Here is a 17,673-nt window from a genome sequence, read left to right on the forward strand (position 1 = left end):
CACAAAACAGGTATTCATATGTTTGTTGAAGTTTGAGTTTGAAAAAGGTATCTGAGAGTTCAATGTTTGTAGTATTCTGTGGTTGTTTTGTTTAATGAACCTGTACAGAATTGTTAAAAACAATCACAAGCGGTGCCAGTGCAAATACTTAAACAGAATATTAAGTTATAACACAAGATTCTAATTGAGTAAATTGCAAAACATTTCAGGTGTACATAAATTTCAAGGAATAAATTAGGTTAATGTTAATTAAAAGAACAGCAAAACAATTGTGCAGAATTACATAATTAAATCATTTCTTAGACTAAATTAGAGTTAAGGCCAAATGGAAATGAAGAAGTAAATGTGGGGAAAAAACCCAAGAACCCCAAAGCTTGGACATAATTAACCTATTGCTTTGTTTTAGGTGACTTTTCCTGAATGTGTCAGGTGGATAACAATAGAGTTTGACACTCAGTGTGGCACTGCTCAGTCAGAGGATGTTCTTCGTTTACTAATTCCTGTCAGAATTGCACAGAGCCTGGGATTTGGACCAAAGCATACCTCTGTTCATGAGAACCTTAATTCGTGGATTGAACTGAAAAAGTTCTCTGGATCTTCAGGATGGCCTACCATGGTGTTAGTACTGCCAGGTAATACATAGATACTGATGCAATTACTAGTAATGTGAGTTACTACAGTAATTAAAGGAAGTTTGATTTTTCTGCAGAATTATCTTGGCAAACAAAGTTAAAGAAGGGTCTTTATCCAAGCTGGCATGTTAATTATGTCTATAGAATGTTTCTTGCTTGAAGTATTGATCTGCTTCTTTTCCCATGGTTTTAATTAATATTTTACATATAAAGGCTGGGTTTCATATATACTTACATAAAAAAAATCACAAGAAGAGGAGGAATATATTACTCAATTAATTTATCCTTTTACTTCTCTAAGGGAATGAAGCGCTTTTTTCTCTGGAGACTGCATCAGACTATGTGAAAGATGAAAAAGCTTGTTTTTATGGTTTCAAATGTTATGCAATTGGATATGAATTTAGTCCAGGAAGTGATGAGGTAAGGGAAAAAGTGAGATAGTTATAATTGCTTCACCTAATAAATCACCTAATATATTTTTTGATGGTAAAAAAATTCGTATTTCCACTTATGGCTAAGTTATGTTAGCAAAAAAAAATTAGGTTAATTTTATATAAGTAGTAGCTTTTTTTTTGTTAAGGGCATTATTAATTTGGAATTCTTTAATCAGGATACTATTGAAATAGCTTTTTGTGTGGTTTGTGGCACTCTGCAAAAACGTTGTGTGGTTTTATCTTCTATGTCAGTGGGATATAAGATTTCCTGAAATTCTGGCCTACTCTTGCATCAGAGATCCAAGATGTGGGGCTTTTCACTGTCACTGCCTATTGAATGACATACTTGCATTATTTTCCAGTGCTCACTTACACCAGAACTCTCAGACTCCTTGGAAATGCTGTGTGCATTTAGGCTACCTCAGGTTTTACCCAGTGGTCTCCTCATTTTGCCTTAAGGACATGAATAATTTCCACCACTGTTCATTGCAAAGGGAAGATTAAATTTCTTCATGTCCTTGAACCACTTCTTTCTTTTGGCTTATTTTAAGAGATTACTGAAAACACTTAACATGTTTTATACTACATCCAGAAAAATAAGTCTTCCCTTATCCTGGGAGTCTTTGGGCCTGTTGATTCTTGTGGACTTCACAAAGTCTGCATCTTGCTTACACTACAACCCTCACAGAAGATTTACATCATCTTATTCCTGGATTTTGCTCAAGCTAAATCATGTCTTCAGATTTCCAGAAAGTCAAGTTCTTTGGAATTTCTTTACATATCAGATAAGAAAACATACCATAAGATTATTATCTATGGTAGTCCCACTGGCTTTCAGCAAAATCAAATTTATAATTTCTACAGATTATCTAATTAGCCTGTGTTTGAATAGAAATAGCTTTTGGTTAAGCAAAAAACCCCATGTAGATTCATATGTCATTGTTTTTCTTTAAAGCATTTACAAACAAAGCTGCTGGCATGTTTTAAATGCTCAGTGCTAAAACATGCTAGCCAATACCTTAAGTCTGTCACCTAAACAGTAGTTATACGTAATTGTTTTCAAACATACCTTTTTATTCTAAAAATTTTGGTACGCTGTCCTATGTCACAGAAGAACATGGCAGTAGCTGCATGACAAGAAATACATTGCTGAGAAGCTTCAAATACTCGGACATACAGTATTTCTTAAGATAAAACATTGTCAGGATAATGTGTTTATTGTCCTTTTTTCTGAGACACTAATTTTGTTTTAATTTTTTTTATTTTAAGGGTATTATTCAGCTGGAGAAAGAACTGGCAAATTTAGGAGGATCCTGTGCAGCAGCTTTGATGAAGAAAGATTTAGCACTTCCTGTTGGTAAGAACATACTTCATTGTTTCATCATTGTCCATGTTTTCTGAATTAATAGTACATTTAAATCTTACTGTTGCTTTTAATTTGAGTCTTGAAACTGAATTAATCAAACAATTAAAGCTGGCAGTATTTTCTGCTTACCTTTTTCCCTTTGTGTGCATATGGGGAGGAGGGAGACCCGGTCATTTAAATTTGAATGAACTCACCCCATCCACCAGTAGAGTATGACTGTATGAACTGTGTCCCACAGTTTCCTCGTGGTACTTCATAAATGTGCAGGTATCATCTTCGTATTTTTCTTTCACTGTTTTTTTTCTCCCCATGCTCCACACCACTCTGTATGAAAAAATACCTGTAACATTGAATTGCAAAATTTAAAATTACTGTTTTCAAGTTGAAAGTGACCACTTCATCTGTAGATCTTATCGCTAAAAATATTTCTACTACGGCTTTTTTTTTTTTTTACAATTACAAAAGAAATCACATACTTTTACAGCAGAGGCTGCAAATAGAGGTTTATAGTAACCCAAGTGCAATTGAAAATATAAGGAAAAATGAGTTTGTGGAAATAATGGCTATGGAGATGGAATTAGAACTTCTAATGATGCAGCCATATTATGAGTAATATAACTTCTCTTAAATAGCATCAACATATAGGAAAAACACGCTCGTAATATATAATAGTATATCTCTGTAATCATTTTAATTTAGGAGCACAAATCAAAGCTCAGATACTGTTATGGAAGCATGGATTAATGAGCGGGAGAGCACTGATCAGTGTGGAGTTATAATCACACAATCTACTTTGTATTTTTAATCCAGTATTTTGCTTGTGTATTTGGATTATTTAGAAAATTTCTTACTTTGTTGTAAGGAGACACTTCAATTGCACTAGTAGATATTTATTTCACTCTCCAAAGTACAGGCAATTCTACAGGTTAAATTGTACCTTCATCTCTTACTCCTCAAGCTCCTTAGTTTTGTTGACTTCTCTTAGTTTTGCTGTTCTTCTATGCAACAACAGCAACAAAAAGACTGAAATCCTCATAACTTAATCTCCCGTATTTTACAATACTTTGTACTTCTCTCTTGGGAGCTTTTTATGTTTGTTCTGTTAAAATGCCTAAAATAAAGTGGGTGGCACGTAGACTGACTTTATGCTGTCCCATAGAAATTTGAAATAAAATATGCAGTTAAGCTATCTATGCAGTCACAGCCATGTGTGAAAGTGGTTCTGTATGATCTGCAAGAGAGGAGGGATAGGTGCATTGCCTCTAAGGAGTTTCCCTGATGACTGATCTAATGGCAAATGATTTGTCTGACTGTTTATCTAACATCAGCTCAAGAACTTCAGCCAAGTCTGTTAAGGTTGCTGGCACGTTTACAGTGCTTATATAAGTGTATTGTTGCTCTCCAAGACCACTGGACCCTCTGAGTAAACAAAACTGGGGAATTATAGTCAACAGTGGTAGTATTTGCAAATTGAAAATACTGTGCAGCCTTTTAAAATGGTTTTCAGTTGTGTGTAATTTTGCTTTGAGTGTTTTGCCTGATGTCTCAGAAGAACACTGTGGCAGAGAAAGTGGTAAAGCTGTGGTTTTCTAGAGCAACACTTAAATGCCTTAGTATCAGACTTTTTTTTTTCTCTGCATCCTAGGTTATTTATCTTCTGTCTTTTGCTGCAAGTGTAATGGCTCTTTAATATTGTCATTCCTAATCTGCAGAGCCCTGTCATCTTACATGTGGAAGAGTGTCCCTTAAAAAAAAACTACACAGAATAATAGAATCAATAATCATATAAAAGCCTTTCTTGTAATGCATACACACAGGAAGGCCCTTTTTAGTAGACTTTTCATACTTTGTTATAATTTCTACAGTTTTACTTTTTAGTAATTGTTGTAGTCGGTGTATTCATTGTGCAAGTAGTCAAATATTTGTGGGAGTATTCCTCTAGAAATATTAAGAATAAAAGTGCTTTGAAGGACCTGACAAGGTTAAACCTATTTTGCTGCAAAGGAAGATGGACCAGAAAGTGATTTCTTCACATAGGAGGAAAAGTATCTTTGAGAGTTACACCCAAATACTGTTCCAAGTTACCATGTTCAAAAGGTTGTTCTTCCTTCTTGCCAGTTCAAGATGTAAATTTGAGATACTTCTTTCCAAGAGAGATCTGGTCTGTGACCAAGATCTGACTTAAACAGCAGCATGTAGTTGGTTTATATATTTTTTATTATTGCATTCTTAATTGTATCAAATCTGGTAGTAGTTTATTTTTGAGGGTAGTTTTTATGTGTCTTTATTTCTTTGAATTTTAAAAATTACCTTGGGACTTGATTTTCTTATTTCTTTCTTCTGACTAGTAGAATTGCCTGAAATGTTTTTAAAAGAGAGTTGAAATATAGTAACCTTATCTGTTTCACTCCTCTGTTAAAAGACTGTGTTTGGCAATTCTGGTCATCCTGGAATCGTCAGACTTTGGAGTTGGATTTGTGAGAAAGAACTACTGTGTAATACTATGTATTTGAGCTTTGTGTTTTAGGAGGAATCATAATTTATGAAATTGTGCAGAGTTTATCTGGTTTTCAAATAATTTTACAAAGGTAGGCTCTTAAAAGGGAGCAGCTGTTGCATACTTAGAGATACTGTTTCCCATAAGCCATCTTGACCTCTCAAAATCTCTTGGAAAGTATCTAGTCACATCCAAAGACTTGCCATACATAGTGCCTTGGAGATAAAACGATAAGCACCAAATTTTTGTTCTATGTTACTTACGTTGTTCATTTGTCTGTGCACTGAACTACACAATACTGCATGTTTACTATGTTATTTGAAAATGTTAATATTTCTGCTGATTGAACAGTATGATACATCATTATGCAGACTGGAAATTTGTAATATAAAAGGCTTCACAAAAGAGAATTGAATCTCATATTCTGTAATATGTAGATAATATAACTTATATTTTTCCAGCAGGTAGTGAGTTTGAAGAGGATCTTGAGATACTTGAAGAGGCTGCCTTACAGGTATGCTGCAGCTTTTTATCCTTTGCAATGTACTTAAGCACATAATTGCATTGAGACTGGCTGCTACAGAACACAGTAAATTGTAAGGCTTTTAAAGTAGAATGGAATCCAGCTTATTATGTAACAGTTCAAGAAAATAATACAGAATTTTAGTATTTAAATGAAGTAATTTTTAATAATGAATCTGCTTGGAAAAATACATGCAATGTCACACAGAACATTAGATGACCAAGTATTTGAAAATATCTGTTTGGCTGAAGTTGCAGTACTTGGCAAGTTTTAAATGTTACCAAAATCAGTCTTTTACATATCTTTGTAATTAGAGAAATAAAATCACTTTTTCAGCTGAGAAGTGATGTTAATCAAGTCCTAAATAATAGGATTGCAGTTGTTCTGGTTTGCTGATGGCCTTTTGTTGAGCACAATGGGAGTTAATGCTGAGTCTCCCTCAACTCAAGGTCATTTAACGTCTTTTGGCATAAAGTATTGTTAAATAGACTGAGATGGCTTTTTTTAAACCTTTTATTAGGGTAAAGTTTATTCTTCTTGAACCATTTTTTAAATGCTCAAAGTGTTTTTACCAATTGTGTCGCATTATGGGAAAATGAGAACATATTACTGAAAAGCTGTTCTATGTCTCTTTTCACCCCCAACCTCTGCCAAAAAAAACCAAAAAGGTGTGCAAAGCTCACTCAGGCATTCTTGGGAAAGGCTTGGCACTATCTCACTCACCAACCATTTTGGAAGCTCTCGAGGGAAGTCTTCCCCTGCAGGTACAAAGCAATGAGCAGTCATTTCTGGAAGATTTCATTGCTTGTGTACCAGGATCAAGTGGTGGACGACTTGCAAGGTAAAACTGCACTGTTGCATGTCCTTTTAACTGGCTGTAGAACTGTCATAGTTATGTAAAGTATTAGTTAAATAAAATTATTTGGCTATATTGTTTTCATTAATACATTAGTTAAAACCATGTAGGCATTCAGATTTTGTGTCTTTTCTTAGCTCTATGTCACATTTGTACAGTGTAAGAATTTGTCTTTTGGAGACTGTAAGAGATTTTAATGTTAGGTGCTTTTCTTTGCTGTAGGTGGCTGCAGCCAGATTCATATGCTGATCCTCAAAAAACATCATTGCTTTTGAATAAGGATGACATCCGATGTGGTTGGCCAACTGTTATTACAGTACAAACAAAAGACCAGTACGGGGAAGTTGTTCATGTTCCTAATATGAAGGTAATAATTATAATCTTAGCTGTTCTGCCTAAGCATGCTGTCTTTTAGTTTTTATTGTAGGTATTCCACAGAATACTCTTGTTATAGTACAGAAAGTGGCATTCAGAAGTTCATTGTAGTCAGACTTTCTCACATCTAAATCCACAAACCTGCTAAATTCTGTATTATGCCAGCACCATTTCATGAAATTAATAACTTGCCTGGAATGACAGGAAAATGTCAGTTCATTTGCCTGTAATGAACTACACATGTGTAGTTGCATAAATAATCGGTCATAAGTGAGGTTTGATGGTGATGATGTATTAAAGTGACAAGAATCCATTTTTTAATTTGTAAGCCAGGAAAGAGTATTATAAACCATAGACTTTGTGATGGGAAAAAATAATCAGAAGCACATTGATGGACTACCTTATGGTTACTTTATTTTAGACTAGAACAATACTCTTACCTTTTCTGTTTCTAATACTTGGAAGTTCCTGTAGTCCTTGCAGTTAATAAGGATAATTGGCAAGGGCTGGTGTTCCTGTGCTTGCCTTCAGCCTCATCAGTTAACCACTGTTTTTCAGTACTGGAAAGGAGGTGCTCTTGACAGCTTCAGGTAGAGTTAGAAGAATTTTGTGCATTTTGGGGTAAAACCTATGTGGAGTGTATGAAAGTGGGCTGCTTGATTTGAAGTAGTAAAGCAATGCAAACAAAACAGACACAAAATGGTTTTCATATAGTTCTAATAAATTAGGTTTCTTCTGTGTTTTAAAGCCCACTACTACTGTGGAGTGGTTGGTTTGGTTAAAGCCCAAGTGTAGATGAAATACTTTTTACAAAGGCATGATTCCTGTGAGAAAAGCTCTCAAATTTGTTCTTTGTATATGATGTAATAATTGAGTTTTCTTGCAGTGAGCTATAAACCTAGTAACGAACAGCAGTTCTACAACAGTAACACAAGAATCAGCTTAGTGACAAACACTGCTTGAGTGAAACTTATGTGATTACTGACTTAAATTAGTGACAGAACAAGTGGAAGACTCTCTGTAGTGATTTTCTCCCATCAGTCAGGAAAAGCATATGTCAAAATATGATCAAAATTATTGCTGGTTTTATTATTTAATTACTGTTCACAAATATATTAAAGTGACAAAAACCTTAATTCAATCATTCTTCTGGACTCATTCAGTGTGCAATGCAGTGATGTAACTTTTGGTAAATTAAATCAAATTATGGTAAAACTGTGTGTGAAAACTGCAGTATTTAAACACCTGCACATTATTGCAGATTTCAGGTAGTCTGTCTGTCTTTCTCAGAAAATTGAGTACTGCTAGCTGTTACCTGCACTAATGGAGATCCATGCTACCTCTGGGGAAAAAAGTCAGTTAAAACATGCATTGAAGAGCATGATATAAATGTGCAGTGCTGGTTGTGAGGTGGCAGAGCCAGCCAGGATCCAATCTAACCATTGCTGATCTAGTGGTCATGATGTTCCTCTCTAAAATCTGTGCACTCACTTGGAAGGCTCTTTCCCTTTGTTTCACTTTTCTGTTCTGGGAAAACTTCCCTAGGCATACCAGACTGTGAGCTGCTTCCCAGGGAGTGCTGTGGAACTGGCAGAAATGTCACCAGCTTGTGCTGATGGTGTGCCGAGTCAGTTGGGTGCTTCTCCCCTGCCCATTGGCATCTTCCCAAGACGCTGTGCTTGGCTTTACAGATTAAGTGTAGATGTGTTGGGTTTTGACACAGCTGGATTTACAGGGAGTGCTCTAAGCACTTTGTCACTGCACTGCATCAAATTTAAAAGAATGTGTGTATGTGTTTTCTCACTAAAATGTGTGTTTTCTCACTAAATCATATTCCCTCTTCCACATCTTATTACAGGTGGAAGTCAAAGCTATTCCTGTTTCTCAGAAAAAAACATCTTTGCAACAAGAACAAGTTAAAAAAGTGCAGCGGATACCAGGCAGTCCTGCAACAGCTGTTTCCCCTAGCAGTGATATGACCTTTGGAGGACTTCCTTCACCAAAGCTTGATTCCTCCTATGAGCCAATGATAGTAAAAGAAGCTCGGTATATTGCTATTACAATGATGAAGGTAAGTTACTGCAATTTTGCCAATGTAACTGCGGATTTCAGCATTCAAAGTGTGTAAAGGTATGCAGCAGAGAAGGAAAAATGTATATTTACTTTCAGTCCCAATCTGAAAATATATTCAATGCAAATTAATTTAATTAATATTAGTTCAGCAATAAACTAAATACATCAAAAGGGCCAATTGCTTAAACTCTAAAGCAGTTAGATTGGATTAACATAAAAAGGAAAGTTGTCTTTGATTTTGTTTAAACAGATGAACAAATTAATCAGTCATTCAGGAGAAATAAAAACAGATACTAAAATGGTGAAGGGAAAGTTAAACTACTATATTTATTAATATGGAGTTGGAGTGTTCCAGTGAATACATACTTTAAACTAGAACAGGTGAAATAGTAAAACAGGAAAAAATAAGAGCTCAGCATAGTAAAAAAAGGCATGCAAATGATTTATATATCAATGCATATGTATTAAGCAGCATCTGATGAAATGAGCCACTGTTAAATCCATCAGCTCAGACACTTAGCCAGGAACAGTTTTTAAAGAAGTGAAAACTGAGCAGCTAGTGTTGATTTGATTGAGTATATTAGAGCACATGCAGTAAATTTACATATGTGTACCATACTGACCCAGTTAAGAGATGTGACATGTTGTGTACAACAAGCAGTTGCACAGCTTAATGAGACAGGATTAGCCAGGATGGTAGAGAAGGATAATACTTGGCATAATCAGTATGGATTGGTTGTGGAGGCAGAACCAGCAAACTGGTACCTTTTTAGAGGCAAAGGATAGTGCTCCAGTACCTGTGTGTAAATAGTGCAGCTGGGTACTGAATAGCTGGGTACTCTAATAGATCAATGAAAGAACTATTAAATCAATGTAGTGTATAACAAGTGGTTTAAGGACATGCTAAATCATGTGCATATCAAGGTGTGATTTTGGCGTTTTTGTTTGGGCTACTACAAACACCACTTCTTGATTTGATGCTTCTTTTAAAAGTGACTTGAGGGGAGGCAAAAATACATTATTTATTCCAAGTTAGGGCTTAGATGATATTTCTGATAGCCACTGTCAACAGATACCTGCTGCTGCTTTTCCAGTGATAGGTGTCAAATCTGTTCACACAACTCTTAGGGTGGTATATCTTGTAATGTATGAGATGCTTTGGCGTAAATTATGGTGGTGCAAGTGTAAGGTATTCAAAAACTCTTCTGTAGGTTTGATGGAGTGAGGAATGCTTAATATCAGCTAGTTAATGTGTAATCATTTTTTAATTGAAATAAGGCTAAGGGAAAATGAAAGGATTCATTTGAAATCCTCTTAGAAGATAATAACATTATGAACCTTCATAAAGATGAAAGTAAAAAGACACCAAGGTTAAATTTAAAAAGCATCTCTCTTGTTGAAACATGCTTGATTTCTGTATTTAGTGCTTTTCCAGAGAATCTTCCTTTCAAGTTAAGTCCTTTCCATCCAAAACTTTATGAATTCAAGGCATTGTCAATATTCTGTTCTATTTCCCTGCCTGCATTATTAAGCACACTCATTTCAGTGTAAAATGCAGACATCTCCTGATATTTTCATTTTGCATCAGCCTGCACATTGTATCAGTAATTGATACAAATACTTATAAAATGTCACTCCATAAAAATATATATATAATACATTATGACATGTTTGGGGGACTGATACCCAAAACTATATCTTTATACAGGGGACCCAAAATGACTGATGTGCATATATGTTCAAAGGTCCTTATCCTACCTTTTGTTGGTTTTAACAGGGGAATCTCATAACTCAGCAACTCTTGCAGCCCAGAGGGATTCTTGGTGAGGGACTTCGTGCACTTCTAGGACTAGCTCTGTTTTCTTAGGGGGTTTTTCAGAGCAATGATTTCACAAGATGCAATGGAAGTGAACCAGGTCTTTTTTGTAGTGGAAGTCAATGGAAGTATCACCTCAGTGTTCAGGGAATTTCATCTTCAGTTGGAGTTGAAAGAAAAAGGATGTGAAATTTCATTGATGAAGCCCCTGGGCTGGTTTGCAGGTTTTACCTGCAACTTACTTGCTTTCTTATCTTCAGATGGTCTTCAGTGCACTGTCTGGATTCAAAAGGGTTTTATATAAGTCACATTTGAAGAGATTGGAAGACTTAGAAGGTTTTTGTTAGTAGTAGCAGTCTTCCTTATCTAAATAATGGCTGTTTGATGAGACAGTGAAAATACGCTTTCATGTGTGCATTTATATATTTCTGTGTTTTGAAATTTGTTTCTGATTCCCTGATTGATGCTTCAGGGGTGTGTAAAGTTAGATTGATGTGTTCTTTAAGAAAATGCTCTGCTTTCTGTTATTCAAGACAGTGGTGTAGCTGTTGGTTTTATTGTTGAATTTAACCTCTTTATAGGCATACGAAAATTATTCTTTTGAAGAACTACGTTTTGCTTCACCAACACCAAAGAGGTAAACATTAAAAAATTTATTTTGATTAGGGACTTAAATTAACATGTCCTGACACTTCTGCTTATGCTTAGACTCCCAAGTGTGACTGACAGGTAATCGTGTCTGAAGGTAGAAACACTGAAGTCAAGTATTATGTTTTCTTACATGTACATTTATTTAAAATCCTTTTTTCTTAATTGTTCTAATGTTGTTTCTTTATTTGTATTAGCTACTCCCTGAATGTGTTCTTTTATCATTTGGTATAAATAAATGTAGAATAGAGGATTTTATTTTCATGGGAAATAATAGGAGGTTAATACATTGGGAAAGGGAAAAATTGTATTTAGGTGATCTGCTAGAAAAAGAGTAGTTTCCAAACAAAATATGATACTAATCATTATATTTTAATTGATTGATTTTGTTTTGTTTATGCCTAGACCCAGTGAAAATATGTTGATCAGAGTCAATAATGATGGTACATACTGTGCAAACTGGACTCCTGGAGCTGTTGGTCTCTATACCATTCATGTTACTATAGATGGCATTGAAATAGGTACTTAATTTTCACTATATTTAAGCATACATTTATATTATTTCCACTTATGTATACTAACACATTTTTGTCTTGATGCTCATAAGATTTAATTTATAGTTCATAGCAAAACTTAGTAGCCAAGTTTCCATTCAGAAGCCTTCTAGTTAAATCATTTTTTGTCAGAAGAAAAAGCCCCACACTCTGAAATAGGAATATATGTTGCAAATCATGTATTTACAGTGTGGTTAGACTACCAGATTAACAGTGTCTCTTATTCTCAACTCTCTGTTTAAAGAAGAATGTCTTGTTTCAGCTGAGTGTGACAGAGAAGTATAGTTAAAGGGAAAAAAATCCCAGCCCAACACTGAAGAACCTAAGGAAAGGCAAAATTGTTCCTGACAATGCTGAAATGCATACTGTCATTTGTTCTGGAAAATTGAGGAGGTGTGGTCTTAACTGAGACTCTGCCTAAACTCTTAATTATTTGTACTAATTTTTAAATGCTTTTGGTTCATTCCTTGCTGGAAATCTTTTAGTTATCTTGCCAGTCTTGGGGACTGCTCTATGAGATACTATAGCATGTAGTGGAAAGAGCCCCCTTCCAAAAATGCTCTGTATCTTGAAAGCTCTCATGTCAGCCTTACTGGTGATACGGTGAAGATGCTAGTAGAAACACTGAAAGTGTTGTAGCTGGACCCACATCTGATAAGAGGGTTTGAGTGAGTTCACGAGCACCAGCAGTTCCTCTTTCCCAGTACTGACTAGCACCTTTAGTAAACACATAGTGATACTCATAAAGGCAAGTACACATAATTCACATAGAAATGGAATGAGATTTGGTTTTATGTGTTAACTTACAGAAGATAAGATGTATAAAGTATTATTATTAATGGTCATCTCTATTCCTCAAACAGAGGAACATTTGCCTTCATAGGAGCCTGTGATACACTCAGTTGTATTTTTTCCAGTGTGTCATCTCTGGAGCAAATTTTACATTGTAGTTTCAACAACTGCTTTTATACTTTTACACAGGTTCTACCATCCTCAAGCATTGTGTAGGGTAAAGTTTTAAAAGTAATAAATATAACTTTTAATCTTCACTATTAAATAGGTATGAGTATACTCTTAATACTTAGGTATGCCATTTTTCTGCAATGGAACTTTCTGACTCAATCATATTAGACTATGCCCTCTGAAGCTTTGATGTACTTATGCTTGACCCATAATTCTGTTAACTTTTGACTGCTTAAGTACTGGTAACAGTTTCTCTTTCTTTCAAACCTTTTATGTTCTTAATGCTTGTAGATTGCTTCTGTTACTGCCATGCTTGTTTAAAAGGATATTAGTGAAACCAACAGTTTCATTGTTATGTCCAGGTGCTTCTTTTCAAGATGTTGTTCTTCAGACTGTCACTCTGTAAAATGAAACAAAAAACACAAAAGTATCTACTGTTGCCGTTTGTTTTTAACAGTGATTGCTGAGGCAATTCTTTAAAGGTTATTATTTGAGGTTATATTCATCTATTACCTAAATTTTTGTCTTTCTTCACATGTATTTACATGTATTTTTCCTCACAAACAAGAATGTCACTCTCCTGTGCCTTCATGTTTTATAACAGCATTGGTAATTAAATATGCCAATTTTTTTACATTATAGGCCTTTTCTGGTTGTATAATGTGGCTTTTCAGGCTCTTATAGCTATCTCACATATAGCAATTAGCTTCTGTAGCAGTACAACATTGCATAAGCTACTGCCTCTCCAGAAACTTTCACTTGCACCTCTCAAACATCAGACTCTGTGTTGACTGTTCCTTGAAACATTACCCTACAGACACTATTAAGATTCAAAATTACCTGGTAGTGCTTTGTACGTACTCTGTGACAGATGTCTAACAACAGGTCTGTAAATTTCCACATATGAAAAGAGAAATGTTCAAAAATTAATACCTCGCACCATGAAGCAACTGCAAGTGTGGATTTTGGCAGACAGATAAGTGGTTATTTTGTTTACTCTAAATTGTACCACAGATAAATTGTAGTTACTGTTTAACTGATATATCCCCTTATATTTTTTTTAAACTTAGTCTTTGTTTGCTTATAGATGCTGGACTAGAAGTGAAAGTAAAAGATCCTCCAAAAGGAATGATACCTCCTGGAACCCAACTTATTAAACCAAAAGCAGAGCCTCAGCCAAACAAGGTTTGGAGAACTGAAAAAAAAAAGCCCCAAAACAGATACTTATGTTTGGGTGGGACTTGTTTGTTGTTTAATGTATAGTTTATCAGATAATAGTGCTGCAGACTTAAGGATATTTGCAGATCACTTTAACATGCTGAATGGAATGAAATTAATATACTGGATAAAATGAAACAAATTCATTTTCTTCTTGTACATTATTTCATAAAACTGATGGAAACTCTATGGAAACTGTCTTTACCTTGGCTTGTCACACAAGGTATATCACATATCACAGCTATTTTTAAAGCCACAGACAAAATTTTGCACTATTATTAGTTCTATTTCTTATATATTGTACTACAAAAATAATTGTGCATGAAATTTTGCAAAGATTTTGTTTGTTTTGTCATGAGCATCTTCAGTATAAATTCCATAACCAGTTTCTTTAGTATATTTTCCTTGCTTAGAGAATGGCATGATTATGTTTTTAAAGGTGTCTTTTCTTTAGCTTTTGACATCCCCATTTCACCTTATCATTCCACCCTGAAGGATGTTAAAGTAGACACACTAAAGCAAGTAAGCTGAAATGGGCAGCAGTGGTATAAGGCAGATGCCCAGATGAAGGAGATACCTTGCACTTCCTCTTAGATGCAAAGGAAGGGATATTAAAGGATGTGGTGGTGATTTTTTTTTTTTTTCCTGACAACTTCTTGCCTACGCAGTGTATCCTAATTTTTTTTTCTAGACTTCAGGATAAGCCAGAGACAATGACTTTGTTGTATGGTTCTCCAGTCTCTAAAATGCATCCAACATCTGCTTCTACTGCTAACGAGATTTTTTTCCCTGAAGCCATAACTCAAATTAAAAATAATAAATGTACTTTTCGCTTCAGTGCAACATTTACCCCTCACTCTCTTTTTTTATTTTTTCCCCAAGAAGCTTCTTTTAGACTTTCTCCCTTCTCTTGGAAGGAAGACTGCCTGGCTAGTTCATTATCTTAATTAGAACTCCAAATTCCTACTGAGAGAGATTTATCTCAAGCAACTTCATTATACCTCCACCCAAGCTGATTATCATATGTGTTGTTTTGCTGTCCCAAAGTTGAGAGAATCTAGTTTTATATGAGATAAATTGCTGAACAGAAGTTCTGTTTTTCTTTTCAGTTATTACAGTGGAAATTGGGGTGACTTGTTCATACATGATAACTGTGTTGTCAAGGAAGAGTCAAAGTACTTGACAGAAGTCAGTTCTCTGGTGTTCTGAGATGTTATGTAGTGTTTAATCCTCTCCTGGTGTTGTTCAGTGTGCATGTCTCATTTCTTGTTCCAAGTTTTAGTCTCTTTGAAAAAGGAGCCATCTTTGTCCTGTACCTAGTGTCTGTAGAGCCTGCTGAAAAGTTAAACTAGACCTTTCATGGTAAATCATTTAATCAATCATCTTTCTTCTGTGTCATAATAAATCACATAAAAAATCAGGATAATTCTTGGTGTATCGACAGCAGTATTGTAAGTAATACATCAAGGTAATAATTGCACTGTCCTCCATGTTTCTGAAGCCAAGAATGTAGATTAGACATGTATCATCATGTTTTGCTGATTAAAAGGGCATAGTTGAGCTCTAAATGCTGCTCCATCATCTTTGTCAGCCTGTTGTAACCAAAGGACACTAACAGTGCATTCTCAGTGGTGATCTGTTCTCAGCTAGAAGCACCAAAATATTTTCATTGAGGCACTGGAACATTCTTGTTTTGTAGCCAAATCTTACTTAAATTGCAAGCTGAAAATGGGTGCTGTGTTATGATTTTATACGTGTATTCTTCATTCTCTGGTTTTTGAAGTCAGATGAAACATCTGAAGGAGACTATGATAGTGATCTGTATTCAGCCTGGGGTATATGACCCATAAGAATTGCAGCCTCCTAATAGGTTAAATTAACTAACTTGCAGGAAACTTGATTCCACATCCTATTGAGGAAAACATTATTTTTCAAGCTATGTAATGTAATTCAGAGTAGTTGGAACCAACTAGAAGGAAAAGGTCTTAATTTAGCTGAATTTGAAGGTGCAAGACTGGTACCAGAATGATTGGTCAGTAACATGTTTTGATGGTTTCTACCATCCTGACACAACAAATAGCTAGCAAAACCAAAAAACAACCACCTAACCCAAAAGCTCTGGGCTGGGGGTAGTTTTTCCTCTCCCCCTTGCAAAGGTTGCTTTATGCGGTGTGACATGCACCTCTTTGCAGATTTGTCAAATAAAAAGCACAGCAATACAGCTCTTGAAAACTCCTGTACACTGTAGGGATGATGTGCATCCTAATTCCTAAGCCTTTAAAGTCTTAGTCAGTTCTTTACTTGGAATCCAACTGGTGTATGCTCCATGGAAGAACTGCCTATGGAGGTGCTACAGAAATATTCCTAGCAAATAGGCGCTGTATCAGAAAGAAGATACAGACAATAAAGTTTTTCATCATGGTCAGAAATGAGCATAAGAGAACTCCTGATCTGTTTTTTATTGTATTATCTGTCAGTGGATCTGGTCCTTAAGCAATCTCTAGTTATAGGTTGAAGTTTTTTATTAACTGATTAGGTTAGCTGTTGCAAAGGGGAAGAAGGGTCTTTCCAGCCTGTGCCTACTCAAAATCTGGAATGTGAGTTTTTTCTCTAAATTAAAGTTTTTAATCCAAGTTCTAGCAAACTCTCATAATGATTTTCTGAAGTAACATGATGCAAGGACCCCTAATTTGCAAGACTTTGTTTTTGGCTTGTCTGTGTTTAGAATGCTGTCAGCAGTGATTCAGCTTTATCCTTTTACAAGGACCTTGAAAGTCTTAGTTTTGTCTGTTGTGAGAATCTTAAGTATTATGAGTAAGAAGACTGTTAATAAACAAAACCTTGCACATTTTGGAATAATTTACATGCTTCTGGTTTTGGGGTTTTGTTGGTTTTGTATTTTGTTTTTTAAATTATCCTCAGAATAAATAGAATTTCTTAAATAATTTCATTAGGGAAAAACATTCATACACTTAGCTCTTACCATTCATTATATATCACTGAGTTTATTCCTTACACATCGTTCTGTGCTTTATGTTGTTATAGTTTAAGTCCATATTTTCGTTGGTATTTTTATCACTTTTACCTGTGGAGTTTGAAAATAACCTTCCAAGAAAGTGGTTTTGTACCATATGAATACCATATCTCTGGCTTTAAGAGATCAATAGGATGGCTTACATTTGTTCTCCATGGGACAGGTGCCTGATAATGTTTGAATGGCAAAAAAACATCATAGTGAATAACAAGTGGGAGATTTTGGGGTGCTGTAGTAAGTCCAGCTAATAGCAAGGAGTCTCTGCTCTAACCTTCCTGTGGGCAAAAAAAAAGAAGAAACTATTGAAATAGCGATTTGAAGGATAAAGAAGTAGAAAGATTATTTTATTTTAAAATGGCTAGTTAAAATATTTAGCTAAGGAAAATAACCACATTATGGTTAAAAAGCTGATTAAAGAGAATACTACAGTAGCACAACTGAGAAATGGTAATCCCAGGCGATCAGCTAAAAGAAATAATAAATTTGAAAATGCAAATCTGGTGAAATTTTCAGCAGCAAATGAAACCTGTGTGTTAAAAAAATCAGAAGCTTGTACTGATTATTTTAGGGTATAACAGAAATATTTCCAAATCAATGCATGCTTACATGATATTTTTTGGAACATATTAATTTTTTTGATTATAGTAAAAAAATGAAGTTATAAACGGCAGCCATGGGAAACTA

The 17,673-nt window shown here is 35.0% G+C and overlaps 1 protein-coding gene across 17 annotated transcripts in view; it reads left to right on the forward strand.

The window, feature by feature from the left end:
* The window catches only part of MYCBP2 (MYC binding protein 2), a 173,723-nt gene that overhangs the window by 99,635 nt on the left and 56,415 nt on the right, over positions 1-17,673 (forward strand). For 14 of the 17 annotated variants that reach the window (XM_054001515.1, XM_054001538.1, XM_054001546.1 and 11 more), the window contains 10 exons: positions 407-632; positions 934-1,052; positions 2,336-2,423; positions 5,391-5,443; positions 6,121-6,293; positions 6,531-6,675; positions 8,542-8,754; positions 11,154-11,209; positions 11,626-11,741; positions 13,825-13,922. In XM_054001515.1, the coding sequence (XP_053857490.1) occupies positions 407-632; positions 934-1,052; positions 2,336-2,423; positions 5,391-5,443; positions 6,121-6,293; positions 6,531-6,675; positions 8,542-8,754; positions 11,154-11,209; positions 11,626-11,741; positions 13,825-13,922 (1,287 nt within the window). The remainder of the gene's footprint in view (positions 1-406; positions 633-933; positions 1,053-2,335; positions 2,424-5,390; positions 5,444-6,120; positions 6,294-6,530; positions 6,676-8,541; positions 8,755-11,153; positions 11,210-11,625; positions 11,742-13,824; positions 13,923-17,673) is intronic. The other 3 variants (XM_054001531.1, XM_054001554.1, XM_054001589.1) reach the window with 1 other exon arrangement.

This window comes from Vidua macroura, chromosome 2 (genome assembly GCF_024509145.1).
Source record: "Vidua macroura isolate BioBank_ID:100142 chromosome 2, ASM2450914v1, whole genome shotgun sequence".
NCBI lineage: Eukaryota > Metazoa > Chordata > Aves > Passeriformes > Viduidae > Vidua > Vidua macroura.